A 15,109-nucleotide genomic window follows, 5' to 3' on the forward strand; every position below is an offset into this window, starting at 1 on the left:
GTAGAGGGGCTTCCCTGGTGGCACAGTGGTTAACAATTCGCCTGCCAATGCCGGGGACACGGGTTCGAGCCCTGGTCTGGGAAGATCCCACATGCTGCAGAGCAACTAAGCCCGCGTGCCACAACTACTGAGCCCGCACTATAGAGTTCACGAGCTACAACTACTGAAGCCCGAGTGCCTAGAGCCTGTGCTCTGCCACAAGAGAAGCCACCACAGTGAGAAGCCCGCGCACCCCAATGAAGAGTAGCCCATGCTTGTTGCAACTAGAGAAAGCCCGCGTGCAGCAACAAAGACCCAATGCAGCCAAAAATAAATAAATAAATAAATAAAAAATTAAAAAAATATATATTTGGTAGAATTCACCCATGAAGCCATCTTGGCCTGGGCTTTTCTTTGTAGGTTTGCTTTTTGTTTTTAATTGCTAATTCAATCTCTTTATTATAGGTCTGTTCAGATTTTCTTTTCTATTTCTTCTTTTTTAAATTTATTTATTTTATTTATTTTATTTTTGGCTGCATTGGGTCTTCATTGCTGCGCCCGGGCTTTCCCTAGTTGTGGTGAGTGGGGGCTACTCTTTGCTGTGGTGCACGGGCTTCTTATTGCGGTGGCTTCTCTTGCTGCGGAGGATGGGCTCTAGGCGCGTGGGCTTCAGTAGTTATGGCTTGCGGGCTCTAGAGCGCAGGCTCAGTAGTTGTGGCGCATGGGCTTCGTTACTCTGCGGCATGTGGGATCTTCTTGGACCAGGTATCGAACCCATGGTCCCCTGAACTGGCAGGCGGATTCTTAACCACTGCTCCACCAGGGAAGTCCCTGTCGTGTCTCTTTTTTTTTTTTTTTTTTGCAGTACACGGGCCTCTCACTGTTGTGGCCTCTCCCGTTGCGGAGCACAAGCTCCGGACGCGCAGGCTCAGCAGCCATGGCTCACGGGCCCAGCCGCTCCGCGGCATGTGGGATCTTCCTGGACCGGGGCACGAACCGTGTCCCCTGCATAGGCAGGCGGACTCTCAACCACTGCGCTACCAGGGAAGCTCTGTCGTGTCTCTTTTAAAAATCCCTTTCTTGAGAGATTTTGTTCCTGTAGTTTTTACTGGTTGTTATTCAGACAGCTGAACACAAGCCTTCAGTTTGAGAGGTCCCCTCAAGCACCAGAATGGACTTTTCCTCCTCATGACAATTTTCAATTTGAAACAGCAAAACACTCTTGGGCTGCAGCATCAGGGTGATATTCTGGCTCTTCCTGAGGACATTATGGGAAGTCAGGCTCTTCTGGCCACATGTCCCCCTTCCCTAGAACAGAAGTACTCAGTGGTGGACTTCCTTTTGTTCTCTTTCCTTTTATGGGCCATTATTTTTGGGGTTGGTGCCTTAATCTTTTCTCACACCCCTAGGCAGTTTGAAATTCCACAGTGAAACCTGAGAGTGACAGTCACCGGCAAGTGCTTGCCAGGTTGCTTGAGTGTGGTAGTCCACGCATCACATTTTTTACATGTAAGCACACGTTTGTATGCTCTTTGAGAATTCTGAGGAGTCTTTGGTAGGTTTTAATCGTTCCAGTCTTTTGCATTTTTCCAGTTCTTTTTGCCGTTAGCAATCTGGGTCCCATCAGGGTCTGGTGCAGCGGGGAGGCGGCTGCCTGCTCCCCGCCTGCAGAGCAGGGGTGCCCCGGGCACGCGGCTCCGCTGGGAAGGTCGTTTTGGTGGTCCCATGTCCCAGCACTCAGTCCTGCCGGCCTCCTCATTCGCACCCAGCCCGGGCAGGAGGTGCCCCTTCCCTGCAGCTGCTGCGCAGGCGCTGTGTGGAGCCGGCAGCTGCACTGCCCCACCCGCCAGGATCCGTCCTCCCGCCCGCAGCTGGCAGCCATAAAGCCTGCACCCCGCAGCTTCCCCCCACTCTCCTTACAAATGCCTTTATTATTATTATAATTATTTCACTATGTGCGGGAATTCTTTGAGGATCTGAGGAGTAGATTTCTCCAGAAAGATTTTGCGTTTGCCTGTCAAGTTCCTGGAGATACCATCCATCTGAGACCACTTTAATTTTTAAACTTGAGGTTTCTCAGACCACAAGTAGTTTGAATTTAGCTGCTGACCCATGTGAAGGGCACTCAGCCCCCTAGCTCCTCATAGCGCCAAGATTCGAGGTGGGGACTTTCTGTCACCTGAGGTGGTAGAAGGTTGTTTACTTCAAATTCATGTTTAGTTCACTCTTCCCCCAGAATTCTCCTATTCAACTCCCGACCTTGAGGGGTCCATAGACTTTGTTTCATGTCCTACTGCACTGCAAGGCCATAAAAATTGAAGCTCAAGGTTACAAAGTTTCAAAAAAGACCAACAAAAGGTGATTTCAGGATTCCTATCTATTTGGATTTCTGCTTTCACATATTTTGAGGGTTTCTCAGTATTCTTTCCTTTCTTCTTAGTTCAGTGCAATTTAAAAGGTTTTTTGTTTTGTTTTTTGTTGTTTGTAATTGTATCCACTATTATGAATGCTTTCAGGGTATTTAGTGCACCATACTGCCAGAACTCACAGTTCACTGTCTCTCACTCTATTTACTCTTGTATGAACCCAATGCTTGGTTAGTGCCTCCCCATGTATTTCCAGACATCCTTCTAGGAGGAAGAGAGCATCTTACCTCTACTCATGGACAACCCTGATCAGCTCCCGATCTCCTTTTTCTTCTCCCGCCTTCCTAGTACCCCCACTGGGTTCTGCCATCTGCAGGTGGCATCACCTTCTCCTGGAGTCCCTGCCCTTTCCTGATTCCATAGCTGCCCTTGGAGAAGTGGGAAGGGATCCCTTGTTCTCTTGCTACACTCTGATCAAGAGAGGACCAGAGTGGTGCTGCTAATAAGCCTCTTTGGTTAAACCACTCCTTTCCTATTAGCTTTTTTTTTTCCTCTTTATTGTGGAAAATTGAAGTTTACAGAAAAGTTGCAGTAGTACTAAGAGCCTTTTCTTTTTCTGAACCATTCTACAGTAATTTCCAACATGCTGCCTCATCAACCCTAAGTATTTTAATGTGTATTTTCTACAAACAAGGATATTCTCCTACATAGCTACAATTGACCATCAAAATAAGAGAAATAATATTGATACATCACTACCGTCTGATCCTAAGACCCCATTCTAGTTTTACTGATTGTCCTGATAATGTCCTTTGTAGCAAAGGGATTCAATTCAGGATCACTGGCTGCATTTGGTTTTCCTGCTTCTTCAGTGTTCACTTTGGAACAGTTCTTCCGCCTTTCCGCGACTCTTTTTTTTTTTTTTTTTTGCGGTACGCGGGCCTCTCACTGTTGTGGCCTCTCCCGTTGCGGAGCACAGGCTCCGGACGCGCAGGCTCAGCGGCCATGGCTCACGGGCCCAGCCGCTCCGCGGCATGTGGGATCTTCCCAGACCAGGGCTACGAACCCGTGTCCCCTGCATAGGCAGGCGGACTCTCAACCACTGCGCCTCCAGGGAAGCCCTCCTCGACTCTTTTGACTTTGACACTTTTGAAGATTACAGGTCAATTATTTTTAGCATGTCTTCAGTTTGGGTTTGCCTGATGTTTCCTCACGATTAGGTTCAGATCATGCATCTTTGGCAAAGACACCACAAAGGTGACGTAATGTTTGTCTCAGTGCATCCTATTAGGAGGCTCACAATTTTGATTGTTTCATTAATGTGGATCAAGCAATTAAAGTGATTTCTGCCAAGTTTCTCCACTTTAAGGTTACTATTTTTCCCTTTGTAATTAGTATTTTGTGGGTAGGTACTTTGAGACCATGTAAATGGTCCATTACTCCTCAAACTTTTACCCACTGGTTTTAATGTTTTGTGGTTGAATTATTACTCTGATGGCTGCCATATGGTGATTTTTCTAATTCAACATTTAGGAAAGGCATTTTTTCTCATTTATTTATTCATTTATTTGTTTCATGTCCAAATATATCAATACAGAGTCCCAGATTTTTTTTTTCAGACTCCCAGATTTTTATATTTTATCAATGGGGAATTATAATCAGTTACTATCATTATTTATTTTGATATTCAAATTGTCCCAAATCTGGCCAGTGCCTTTTTTTAATGCATTTTTAATTGTGGTAATAAAAACATAAGATTTACCATTTTAATCATTTTCCAGTGTACAATTCAGTAGCATTAAGTGTATTCACATTATTGTGAAACAGATCTCCAGAACTTTAAAAAAAAAAAATTATATATTTATTTGGCTGCGCCAGGTCTTAGTTGTGGCACACGGGATCTTCTCTGTGGCATGTGGGATCTAGTTCCCTGACCAGGGATCGAACCCAGGCCCCCTGCATTGGGAGTGTGGAGTCTTAACCACTGGACCACCAGGGAAGTCCCTCCAGAACTTTTTCATCTTGCAAAACTGAAACTCTATACCCATTAAGTAACAACATACATTTCTCCCTTCCCCCACTCCCTGGCAACCACCATTCTACTTTCTATTTCTATGAATTTGACTACTTTAGATATGTCATATCAGTGGAATCAAACAATATTTATCTTTTTGTGACTGGTTTATTTCATTTAGCATAATGTCCTCAAGGCTCATCCATGTTGTAGCATGTGATAGGATTTCCTTTCTTTTTAAGGCTGAATAATATTCCATTGTAGGTACAAATCACATTTGTTTAATCCGTTCATCCATTGATGGACATTTGGGTTGCTTTTACCTTTTACCTTTTGCCTATTGTAATAATGCTGCATGGGTGTGCAAATATCTTTTGGAGAGCTTGCTTTCAATTCTTTTGAGTATATACCTAGAAGTAGAATTGCTGGATCATGTGGTTCTATTTTAAATTTTTTGAGGAGTCTTCATACTGTTTACCATAGTGGCGGTACCATTTTACATTCCCACCAACAGTGTACAAGGGTCCCAATTTTTCAATATCCTTGTCAACACTTGTTTTCTGTTTTTGTTTTTTTCACAGTAGCCACCCTAATGGGTGTGATTCTATATTCTTTTGAACATCTCCATCACTCTTTGAGTGTTTCCTTACTTTTGGCACACATGTTGTTCCAGGATCACTTTGTACTTTCCCTGCCCTAGCCCTGGAATCAACCATTTCTCCAGGGAGCCCTAGTTCCATTTTGTGGAGATAGTATTTAGAAACCAAAATCTGGGCAACCTTTTGGATTAGTTTTACTTGTGGCACTTCTGCTCTGCACAGTGAGGCTGGGGTGACAGGCACCTCCTCACCCCATCCCGACCTCCAAACTAAGGATTCATTCCTAGAGCAATCATTTCTCCACAGCCTATTCTTGCAGCTCCCCAGAGGGACAGTACCCAGATGAATCTCCCTAGTGGATACACCTTAGGCTTAATTTGGGATTCCAATTGTAGGAAACATCTCCACACACTTGGAAAAAAAAGTATTGGAACCTGGGTTGTAGCTGTTTTAAGGTTTCTCTTGAGGGCAGAACTGAAAAAATATATGCTTAAGCACAACTTCTAAATTAGTATCTAGGGACTTCCCTCGTGGTCCAGTGGTTAAGACTCCACGCTCCCAATGCAGGGGGCCCAGGTTCGAACCCTGGTCAGGGAACTAGATCCCACATGCCGCAACTAAGAGCCCGCATGCAGCAATGAAGATCCTGCGTGCCGCAAGTAAGATCCAGCACAGCCAAATAAGTCAATAAATATTTAAAAATAAATAAAAAAAGAACTTATAGGGCTGCTTGCATTAAAAAAAAATAAGTTAGTATCTAGTCTGGCTTAAAAATATACCTGTGCATCTAGCAATGCAGTTTAATGGAAAGACCACAAATTTGAACTCAGCCAGAACTGGGTTTTAATCACTGCACTGCTACAGAGAAGCCCTGTGACCTGGGTGAGCTTCAGCTTTGAAAGCATCTGTTTCCTTGTTTGTAAAATGAAGACAATAATACCTTGCAGAATTTTTCCGGGGATTGGAGAAATGTGTCAAGAGATGAGGATGCTGTCTGGCCTATAGTAGGCAGCGCATACCTTTCCAATGTCACAGCATCTCATCAGTCAGCAGCTTCACTTACGCAGTCCCTTGGAATCCAACGGACTTTGCCCATGAAAGTTGGCTAGTGCAGGCTATGGGGTCAAATGGCTACTTGCTGATGAGTGATTTTGTAGGCTTCAAAACTGTTTTCTTTCATTGGTAATTCATATCCACTTAAAAATATATTATTTCTCCCTTCCAGTGAACCCACAACATTTCAGAAATACCACCAAGTGAGTCTGCTTGCAAGATTCAATCAAGATCTGGATAAAGTGGCAGCCATTTCCTTGGTGTTCTCTACAGGATCTGTAACAGGCCCAAGGTACAAGCTCAGGATTCTCCGAATGAAGTTAAGGTCACTTGCCCATCCAGAGAGGTGAGCTGAGGCAACGTCTGACAAACCCCTGTTTTCCAAAGATGTTATTGGTTCCTGTCCAATCTGCTTGGTCTTAACGTTTTAACAGGACTTCATCAATCACAATGAAAGAAGTGAGGGGTTTTCCAAAACTAGACTTGATAAAAATAAGTTGCCCAGTAATCCAAGAAAAATTTACTGGTATGCACTTAAAGACAAACAGTCCAATAATCCAAAGAAACAATGTTGTTATATGCTTAGAGTTACACGATTCCTCCCTAATCACTCTACCCACGCTGCTTGCAAGCTGATAATTTGTTGTAGAAAAGAAACCCTCATATAATTTGGCAAACTGATAAAACACAGCCTAGCATTAAAAAAGGTACAGATAATTTGGAATGTTTTATTCCATTGATACAGGATACAACTACTATATCAATGTTAAATTTGATAACTGCACTGAGACTGTGCTTGTTCTTAGGAAATACACACTGAAGTATTAAGGGGTAAACAACCTATTCTCAGTTGGTTCAGAAAAAATAAACTGCATGTGTGTGTGTAGAAAGAGAGAGAGAGGCAGAGACAAAGAGAGGGAGAAAGAACAAAGCTGTGATGGTATGTGTGTTTTGTGAGTAATGCCATTCCTACATATATTCCTAGTGTTCAATCTGTGGACAGAGACAGGAAATGATGTGAGCAGTTACTACTTTATGTTTATAAATTCCTTTTTCCTGAAGGTTTAGGATACCTCAAAACATTTAATAATACAAGTTTTTTTCTTCCTAAGAGGATAGTCATTACATCTTTTTTCTTTTTAATTAATTAATTAATTAATTTTTGGCTGCATTGGGTCTTTTTTTTGTTTGTTTGTTATATGATACGAGGGCCTCTCACTGTTGTGGCCTCTCCCGTTGCGGAGCACAGCCTCCGTACGCACAGGCTCAGCGGCCATGGCTCACGGGCCCAGCCGCTCCGTGGCACGTGGGATCCTCCCGGACTGGGGCACGAACCCGCGTCTCCTGCATCGGCAGGCGGACTCTCAACCACTGCGCCACCAGGGAAGCCCAGTTATTACATCTTAAAACTGGGACTTTTAAATACTTCTTTCCCTGATTATCAAAGGAATACATATTCATTTTATAAAATCTGGAAAGTACAGAAAGTGTTAGGAGGAAGAAGAAGAATACCACGGATAATCTCATTATTCAGAGGCAACCACTGTTAAAATTTTTGGTTATTTCTTTCTAATCTTCTACTTTTTTTTAATCATTTATTTATTTATGGCTGCATTGGGTCTTCGTTGCTGCACGCAGGCCTTGTCTAGTTGCCGTGAGCGGAGGCTACTCTTTGTTGTGGTGCACAGGCTTCTCATTGTGGTGGCTTCTCTTGTGGAGCATGGGCTCTAGGTGCACGGGCTCAGTAGTTGTGGCTTGCGGGCTCTAGAGTGCAGGCTCAGTAGTGGTGCACAGGCTTAGTTACTCCGCGGCATGTGGGATCTTCCCGGACCAGGGCTTGAACCCATGTCCCCTGCACTGGCAGGTGGATTCTTAACCACTGTGCCACTAGGGAAGTCCCTTTCTATTTGCTTTTAAACCTAGTTGAAATTATATGGTAAATAAAATTTTACACCCTGAGTTTTTTGCTGTTGTTGATGTGGCTTTGCTTATTTAGCACAAGCATTTCCCTAGAACATTAAAAATAATTGCTAAATAATTTTATATCTGAAAGAGATGATATAATTTACTCTACTAGAATGGGGTATTTTTATTATTGTATTGACGAGCATATTTCATCTTATTTTCACAGGCCCCAGTTGTGTCGCTATGATCTTGTACTGATCGAAAATGTTGAAACAGTCTTCCAACCTATTATTTGCCCAGAGTTGCAAATGTAACTGTTGTCAGGACACCCGGGTACCAGTAACATCAAGAATGCTACAACTACAGGATTTTTAAAGCTTCACCTCGCCTTCTCCTCAAGGCATAAAAAGTACGGGATAACCAGGGTTTTTGTTTTGTTTTTTTAAAATCATGTCCTGTGGATGTCATATTGCAAAATATCAAGTGATCCTGGATTATGAAACAGTCCTGGGAAGGGAGCCCCTAAATAGGGCAAGTCAGAAATAGCCAGGCTCCTGACGGCGCAGCGCCTTGTTAGGCTGTGTCCTGGGGCCTCATTTGTTCCGAACTGTTGGTTCTGCTGCCTGTCACTTGGGCATTTCTGCCAATCACAGTGGCCAGGCAAGCATCTTAAGGGAAGGACTGGCTAGAGACATCACTTTGGACTCGACCCCATGTTCTCTGTGCCAGATCCCTCCGGGCTCTGCACAGAGGGGGAATGGCTTCCTGCCTTGTTTAAAGTGGGGCTAGTGCAGGAGGAGGTGGGGACAGACCAACAACCAAGAAGGCAGCTGCTGGGACTAGTGGATGAGGGAAGAAGAGCAGATGAAGCAGTGGGGCAGCCTTGCTCACAGGGACAAGGGATAGAGTGAGAGGCAGGAGAGAAAAAGCAGAGCTTGTTTTTCACTTAAGGTGAAGAAGCATCACTTTACATGCAACCCTCATCTGAAGCAATACTTAAGAAATGTTTTGTTTTTCTTTATCACCAATGTAATCTGTACTTGTTGAAGGAAATTTCAAAAATGCACGGATGCAAATTGAAAATATGCTATCCATAATCCCACCTGTTAGAGGTAATTAATGTTAACCTTTTGGAGCGATGCTAAATAACTTGTTTTGCCAACATGTGAATTCAAAGCACTAACCGGTCTGCTCTTGGCGCACCCGAAGCTCCCAGTTTGAGGAATTCTCAGGCTTCCCTAGGAAGAGGTGCGATCCATGAATCTGAAATGACAACAGCAGCCAAGTCAAGAGGCCCTCCCAAGGGCCAAGGTCAGAGAGGTCAGAACCACTTGAGGTCAGATGCCCAGGGTGGAGACAGAGCCAGAGGGGTGGACACCACCCATCCCCCAGCCGTGGCCACTGCAGGAAGGTTCCTGGGATTCCCGAGTCATAGGTTCACTAACTTCCTCCCCGTCCAAGTGACTGCTCTCCTACTGCTTTCTGTGTGGAGAGCCGTATTTTAAAGAAACAGACTCTCTGTTTCAAAAATGATGGAACTCTGTGAATGTAATCCAGCATGGCACACTTGATTTATACCTATATAGCAAATCCAGAGTCTATTCCACTTAAGTGAGGGATGCCTGCAGTGAATGTCTGAACTCTGAAAAGAGTAAGGCTCAGCGAGGCTCCTGCCTACTTGCACATCTTTTCAGCCTTCCTCCTTCCCACGTTTCCTCAGCAGTGGTGGATACAGAGATCCCGGTGCTGATAGGTCCTGATTTCTTTTTTAGAGTTTTATTGGTCCTATATTTTGATTAGCACAGTCACTTCTTTGTGCTCTTTGCCTTCCTTGGTAAGCAGGGGATCAAAACAACATCAAGAAAATGCCAGGAATAGCATTTCTATCAATGTATAAGCTCCTCAGGCCAGTGGGTGTCTCTGAGCTTCTCCTGCTGGCGTCTCCTAGCATGGTGCCCGGCTCACTGGGGAGTGGGTGGGTGGGTGGGTGAACAGATAGATAAATGAAGGAGTAAAGGAAGGAAGTTTGTTGCCTGGAGTGGAGGTGAATTCAATGTGTTTCATGTAACAGTGATCAGGTGAAATGAAGGCAGTTACAGGTGTGGCCACTCTCTTCTCACAATCTTTCTCCCAAGGCCTCTGGAACTTTCCTCTCTGTCTCTTGTTACCCTTGCCTCTCTTCCCTTCCTTTTGTCAGTGTATTTGTCTAAATACCTAACCCAAGATGCAATGAAACTGCAGCCTACCCTGTTCCCTCCTGTCTTCACCAATATCTCCCACTCCATGTTTGGACCTTAGCTGGATGGTCCAGGGGAGTCTTCCTGGCCCTCATTCCTGACTCCCCTGGACCTCATGGTCCAGGGGAGTCTTCCTGGCCCACAGAGCCCACTGGACCTGTCCTTCCGTAGCACTGTTCACTGTTTAAGCTGCGTTTATTTACATTTATGTGTATGATTATTTGATTACTGTCTGTCTGTCTTCTCCACTAGGCTGCTCTGCCAGGCAGAGGCCGTGTGCCTAGTGTGGCACCTACAATGCAGTCTGTGCTCAGGAAATACTGATTAAATGAACGCTCCCCATTATCTTGTGAGCCTTATGGAGCCATGTTCGGTTGTGAGGAAAGAACAGGCCTCCACCCCCAGCCACAGCCCATTTCCCTAGAGGTGCCCACCCTTCGCTGCCTTAGACCTCTCTCCCAGGCACCTCTGTTACTCTTGTCTCTGTTATCTCTGGAGGCCCACTGCCCACTTCCCAGGCTCCCTGGGAAAAAGAGAGTTTGGCTTTTGCTTTCACTCCTCTTCGCAACTTCCAGGTGGTCCCAATACCATCCTTTAGCAAGCCCACCTGTCCTGAAGCCTAGGAGATTTTGCTCTCCCCAGCTCCTGTTTTTGCACCTCAGCTAAAACCCTCCAGGACCCTCAGGCATCCCTGGGTGACTCCAAGCCGGGCTTGCTCTTCCACGACTCCCCTCCACCACCCACTTTGTATGTGCTACCATCGCTGCTTGTATTAATCCATATTGTAATAGGTTTCCACGTCTGTATCTCCTCCAAAACTGTGAGCAGCACAAGAGCAGCTGCTGCTTATTTGTCTTTGCTGCCCTGGCACCTAACACAATGCCCGGCACAAAGCAGGTGCTCAACAGATGTCTATTGAACAGAATGGAGTGGAGTTGTCCTTAGGGACTCGAGGGAGCCACCTGCATTCTGTTTTAGACATCAACACACTCATTCCCAAAACCTAAACGTAGAACCTCCCACCCTCAGACCCCTGCCCCATGTTCTCATTCCTGACCTGGGATGCCAGCAACAGAAATCCACTCATATTTACCTGGACTTTATCAGACAGAGGAGACTTGTGGAACCCCAGGGAGAGCTGAGCCATCAGACCTCAGGAAGGGCAGGGACGGGGATGCCCTGGACCTTCAGCGAGAGTCCATAGGCCTTTACTAACCCTTGTGCTCTGCCATGTATCTCTCTGACTCAGCTCCACTCCCTCCACAGGGCAGCTGTGGACCATTGGGGTCCTTGGGACCATTGGGTCCTTGGCCACTCGCTTACTATATGGCCCAATCCCAAAGCTCAGGGAGAGGATCCAGCCCTCAGATCCTCCTCCTGGGGCAGATGTCCATGCTGTTCCCATTGGTTGTGGCTGGAGCGGGGATGGGGAAACAAAGCCATGTGGTCTGATCAGAGCTACTCCTTTCAATTGCTCCGTGTAGATCCAATTAAGCCAGGAAACGTGGTCGAGCCCCATGATAAAGGCCCATGGGGAGCGGCTGGCTAATTTGCTCTCACTAGAGCCTCCTGGCTTTTCTTCCCTCCCACTCCCCTGCACCACTAGCCCCTACCTGTTCCCCAGTCCAGCATGTGTCCCTGGTGAGGGTTGCCGCTGCCCTTTACAGGCTGCCTGGTATGTGCTGCAAGTGAGTGGCCTCGGGGGAGGCTGTACAGCCTGCAGGCGGTACACCGGCTGGTTAGAGCTGGCTCTGCAGGTGCTGGGTTGGGGGTCAGGAGGGTTGGGGAGAGGCGGGCTGAGAGTGGGGAGCAGGGCCCCTTCCCCGAAACAGACAGGTTGAGCAGGAGGAATCAGAACAGGAGGCAAGGTGGGTAAGTCAGGGGCAGCAAGCAGGGGCTTGGGCAGTGAGCCTGTAGGCGATCAGGTTTGCATCTCCCAGAAGAGCTCTGTCAAAGGTCCCTTGTCACCTGGTGTTGGCCGAGTCCCATAGCCCCTCAGGTCTCCTTCCTGGATTTTCCCACGGACTCTGACACTGTGCACTGGTTCCTTTCTAACAGTCTTTCTTGGGCCCCCAGTGCACTCTTCCCCCACCACCCTATCTCTCACCCAACATCCCTGAATGAAATCTTGTTCTCTTTCACCAGTTCCACTATTTTCTTACCAGGCTTCTGATCTCCGTCTTCTCTCCGAAAAAGGCAGGTAGGATAAGTGGTTAGGCTCTGCTGTTTGCTGGGGTGTGACCTCTGTCGACTGACTTCACTCTGCCAAAGTTTCCATTCTCTGGACTGTAAAGTGGGGGCTGTTAGGAGCCCCTGCCTCATGAAGGTTGTTATATAATAAATGCATTCATGCATGTAGAAGTCTTCCTGTGGGGTAAGCGTGCCTAGACTCAGTGAATGTCAGCTGCTGTTACGTTCCCTCTCATGGTCTCCCTAAGAGCCCTTCCCTCCTCCCATTTCAACTGTCTCCTCTAGACAGATGACCTCTAAATCTGAATGTTCAACCCGAGCTCTGGATCTTCACCTGCTTGTTGAGAGGCAGTGTGGGGCAGAGAAAGAGCATGGGCTCGGGAGGGGCCGATGAGGGCTCAGTCCTGCTCAGCACTCACAGCTGTGGGCTTCATCAGCCCTCACAGTGACTCCATCTGAACACCTGCTCAGCCACTCATCCATAAGAGGGATGATGACACTTGCTCCTCTGGAAGCTTGGCCATGTCTGTTTCCTCTGCGGCACCAACGTGCTCTATAATTATAACTCTCTCCATCCTCTCCCCCAACCAAAGGCAAAGTGAAGTCCTTGAGAGCAGGGGCTTTTCTTCTCGTTCTCTGCTCTGCACACTTCTAGCACAAGCTCAATATTGTTATTCATTCACTTTCTCTCCCCTGTACTCCTCTGACTTCTCAAAATCAGCACGTTCCACACCAAACAACCAACCATTTCCTCCGTAGACCCGGTCCATTAATATATATATTTTTTTTTTTTGTGGTACGCGGGCCTCTCACTGTTGTGGCCTCTCCCGTTGCGGACCACAGGCTCCGGACGCGCAGGCTCAGCGGCCATGGCTCACGGGCCCAGCAACTCCACAGCATGTGGGAACTTCCCGGACCGGGGCACGAACCCCTGCCCCCTGCATCGGCAGGGGGACTCTCAACCACTGCGCCACCAGGGAAGCCCCCCGGTCCATTAATTTAACAAACTATTATTAAGTGCCAATAATAAGCCAAGCACAGGGCTAAGGGTTTGCATAGACATAGGATGGTGAGACCTTGTCTCATTTACAGAAGTGTTCACTGTCTCCTGAGGAGATGGATGATGACACTGGAGCACAGTATTTGCTATCACTGGAATACAGACACTCCACAGGCAGCCCCGAGCACAGAGAAGGCACAACCTTTCTGACTGTAGGAGCTGGAGAAGCCTTCTTAGAGGAGGTGACAACTGCTCCGGGTGTTGCTGAAAGAGTAGGGATTTTCAGGCAGAGAAGTTTTCCAGAGAAGAGTGTTAGAGGCACAAACGAACACGGTGCATACACGGTGCATGTTTAGCTGGAATGGGAGACTTGAAGGGAGAAAATAAGACTGGAAGGCTGAGAACATTTCCCCGCATTGTAAAATGGAAAATTTTACACATACACAGAAATAGGGGAAATGGTATAAAATCCACCTCCATGTGCTTATCATCCAGCTTCAGCAATTATCAATTCAATGGCCAATCCTGTTTTATTTATATCCCTACTCACTACACTCCCATCCCATTATTTTAATGCAAATCTCAGACATTGAGTCATTTCATTCATAAATGCTTCAGTATTTTGAAAAGGATATCTTTTTTCTTCTTCTTACAAATGAGTCATAGTATAGTCTAACACTGCAACTTGTTTGATTTTTTAAAAAATTATTTTATTTATTTTTGGCTGCGTTGGGTCTTCACTGCTGCGCACGGGCTTTCTCTAGTTGCAGTGAGTGGGGGCTACTCTTCTTTGCGGTGTGCGGGCCACTCATTGTGGTGGCTTCTCTTGTTGCAGAGCACTGGGCTCTAGGTGTGTGGGCTTCAGTAGTTGTGGCAGGTGGGCTCAGTAGTTGTGGCTCGCGGGCTCTAGAGCGCAGGCTCAATAGTTGTGGCGCATGGGCTTAGTTGCTCCGCGGCATGTGGGATCTTCCAGGACCAGGGCTCGAACCCGTGTCCCCTGCATTGGCAGGCGGATTCTCAACCACTGTGCCACCAGGGAAGCCCCCAACTTGTTTGATTTTTATCCTAGCCATCTATCTGGCTACTGTACTGTATCAGGATACATAACGTTGTCTCCCTCTTTCAGGAAGCTACTTAGTGTTCCATTTGTGAATATACAATAATTAACCTCGATAGTCCCCAAATGATGGGCATTTAGGCTGTTCCCAATATCCTCATATCAAAACAAAGTTGAGAGAATACCCTTGAACATACATCTTTGTCTACCTACAGGCACATCTATGGGTTAAATTCCCGGACGTGGAATTGCTAGGACTTTGTGCACTTTGACTTCTGACAGGTGCTCTTTATTTGGCCCAGGAGGGCCTTCGAATGATACAACAAGGACGGTTTCTGTTTTCCAGGCTTGTGACATTTTGGAATCCTCTCTGTCATTCTCCATTTAATCAGCCATGTCCTACGAACTCAACTCCTCCGAGTCTGTCCACCTTCCTCCCCACTGCTGTGGTCCTGGCTCAGGCCTGATCGCTTTCTCACCAAGACAGTTGCTGCTACAAACTCAGAATGTAGTCTAATCATCTGCCAGGGCAACACATCCTAAAACGGGAACTACATCATTCTCTTGCTTAAACGCCTCTATTGGTGTCTCCCCACGTACAATATTAAAAAAAAAAATCCAACTCCTTAGCTGCCTTTCCATGCTTTCCAGTTTGTTCCCACCTTCTCACTCATTTCTCACACACCTTTAGGCTTCAAGGAAACTGGAT

General features: G+C 46.4%; 1 protein-coding gene across 1 annotated transcript in view; it reads left to right on the forward strand.

The window, feature by feature from the left end:
* The window catches only part of LIPH (lipase H), a 45,111-nt gene extending 36,786 nt beyond the window's left edge, over positions 1 to 8,325 (forward strand). Inside the window, exons 9-10 of the mRNA XM_070045395.1 lie at positions 6,184 to 6,357; positions 8,143 to 8,325. Of these exons, the coding sequence (XP_069901496.1) occupies positions 6,184 to 6,357; positions 8,143 to 8,230 (262 nt within the window). The 3' untranslated portion in view covers positions 8,231 to 8,325. The remainder of the gene's footprint in view (positions 1 to 6,183; positions 6,358 to 8,142) is intronic.
* The last annotated feature ends 6,784 nt before the right edge of the window (positions 8,326 to 15,109 follow it).

The sequence above is a fragment of the Globicephala melas genome, chromosome 4 (assembly GCF_963455315.2).
Source record: "Globicephala melas chromosome 4, mGloMel1.2, whole genome shotgun sequence".
NCBI classification, from domain to species: Eukaryota; Metazoa; Chordata; class Mammalia; order Artiodactyla; family Delphinidae; genus Globicephala; species Globicephala melas.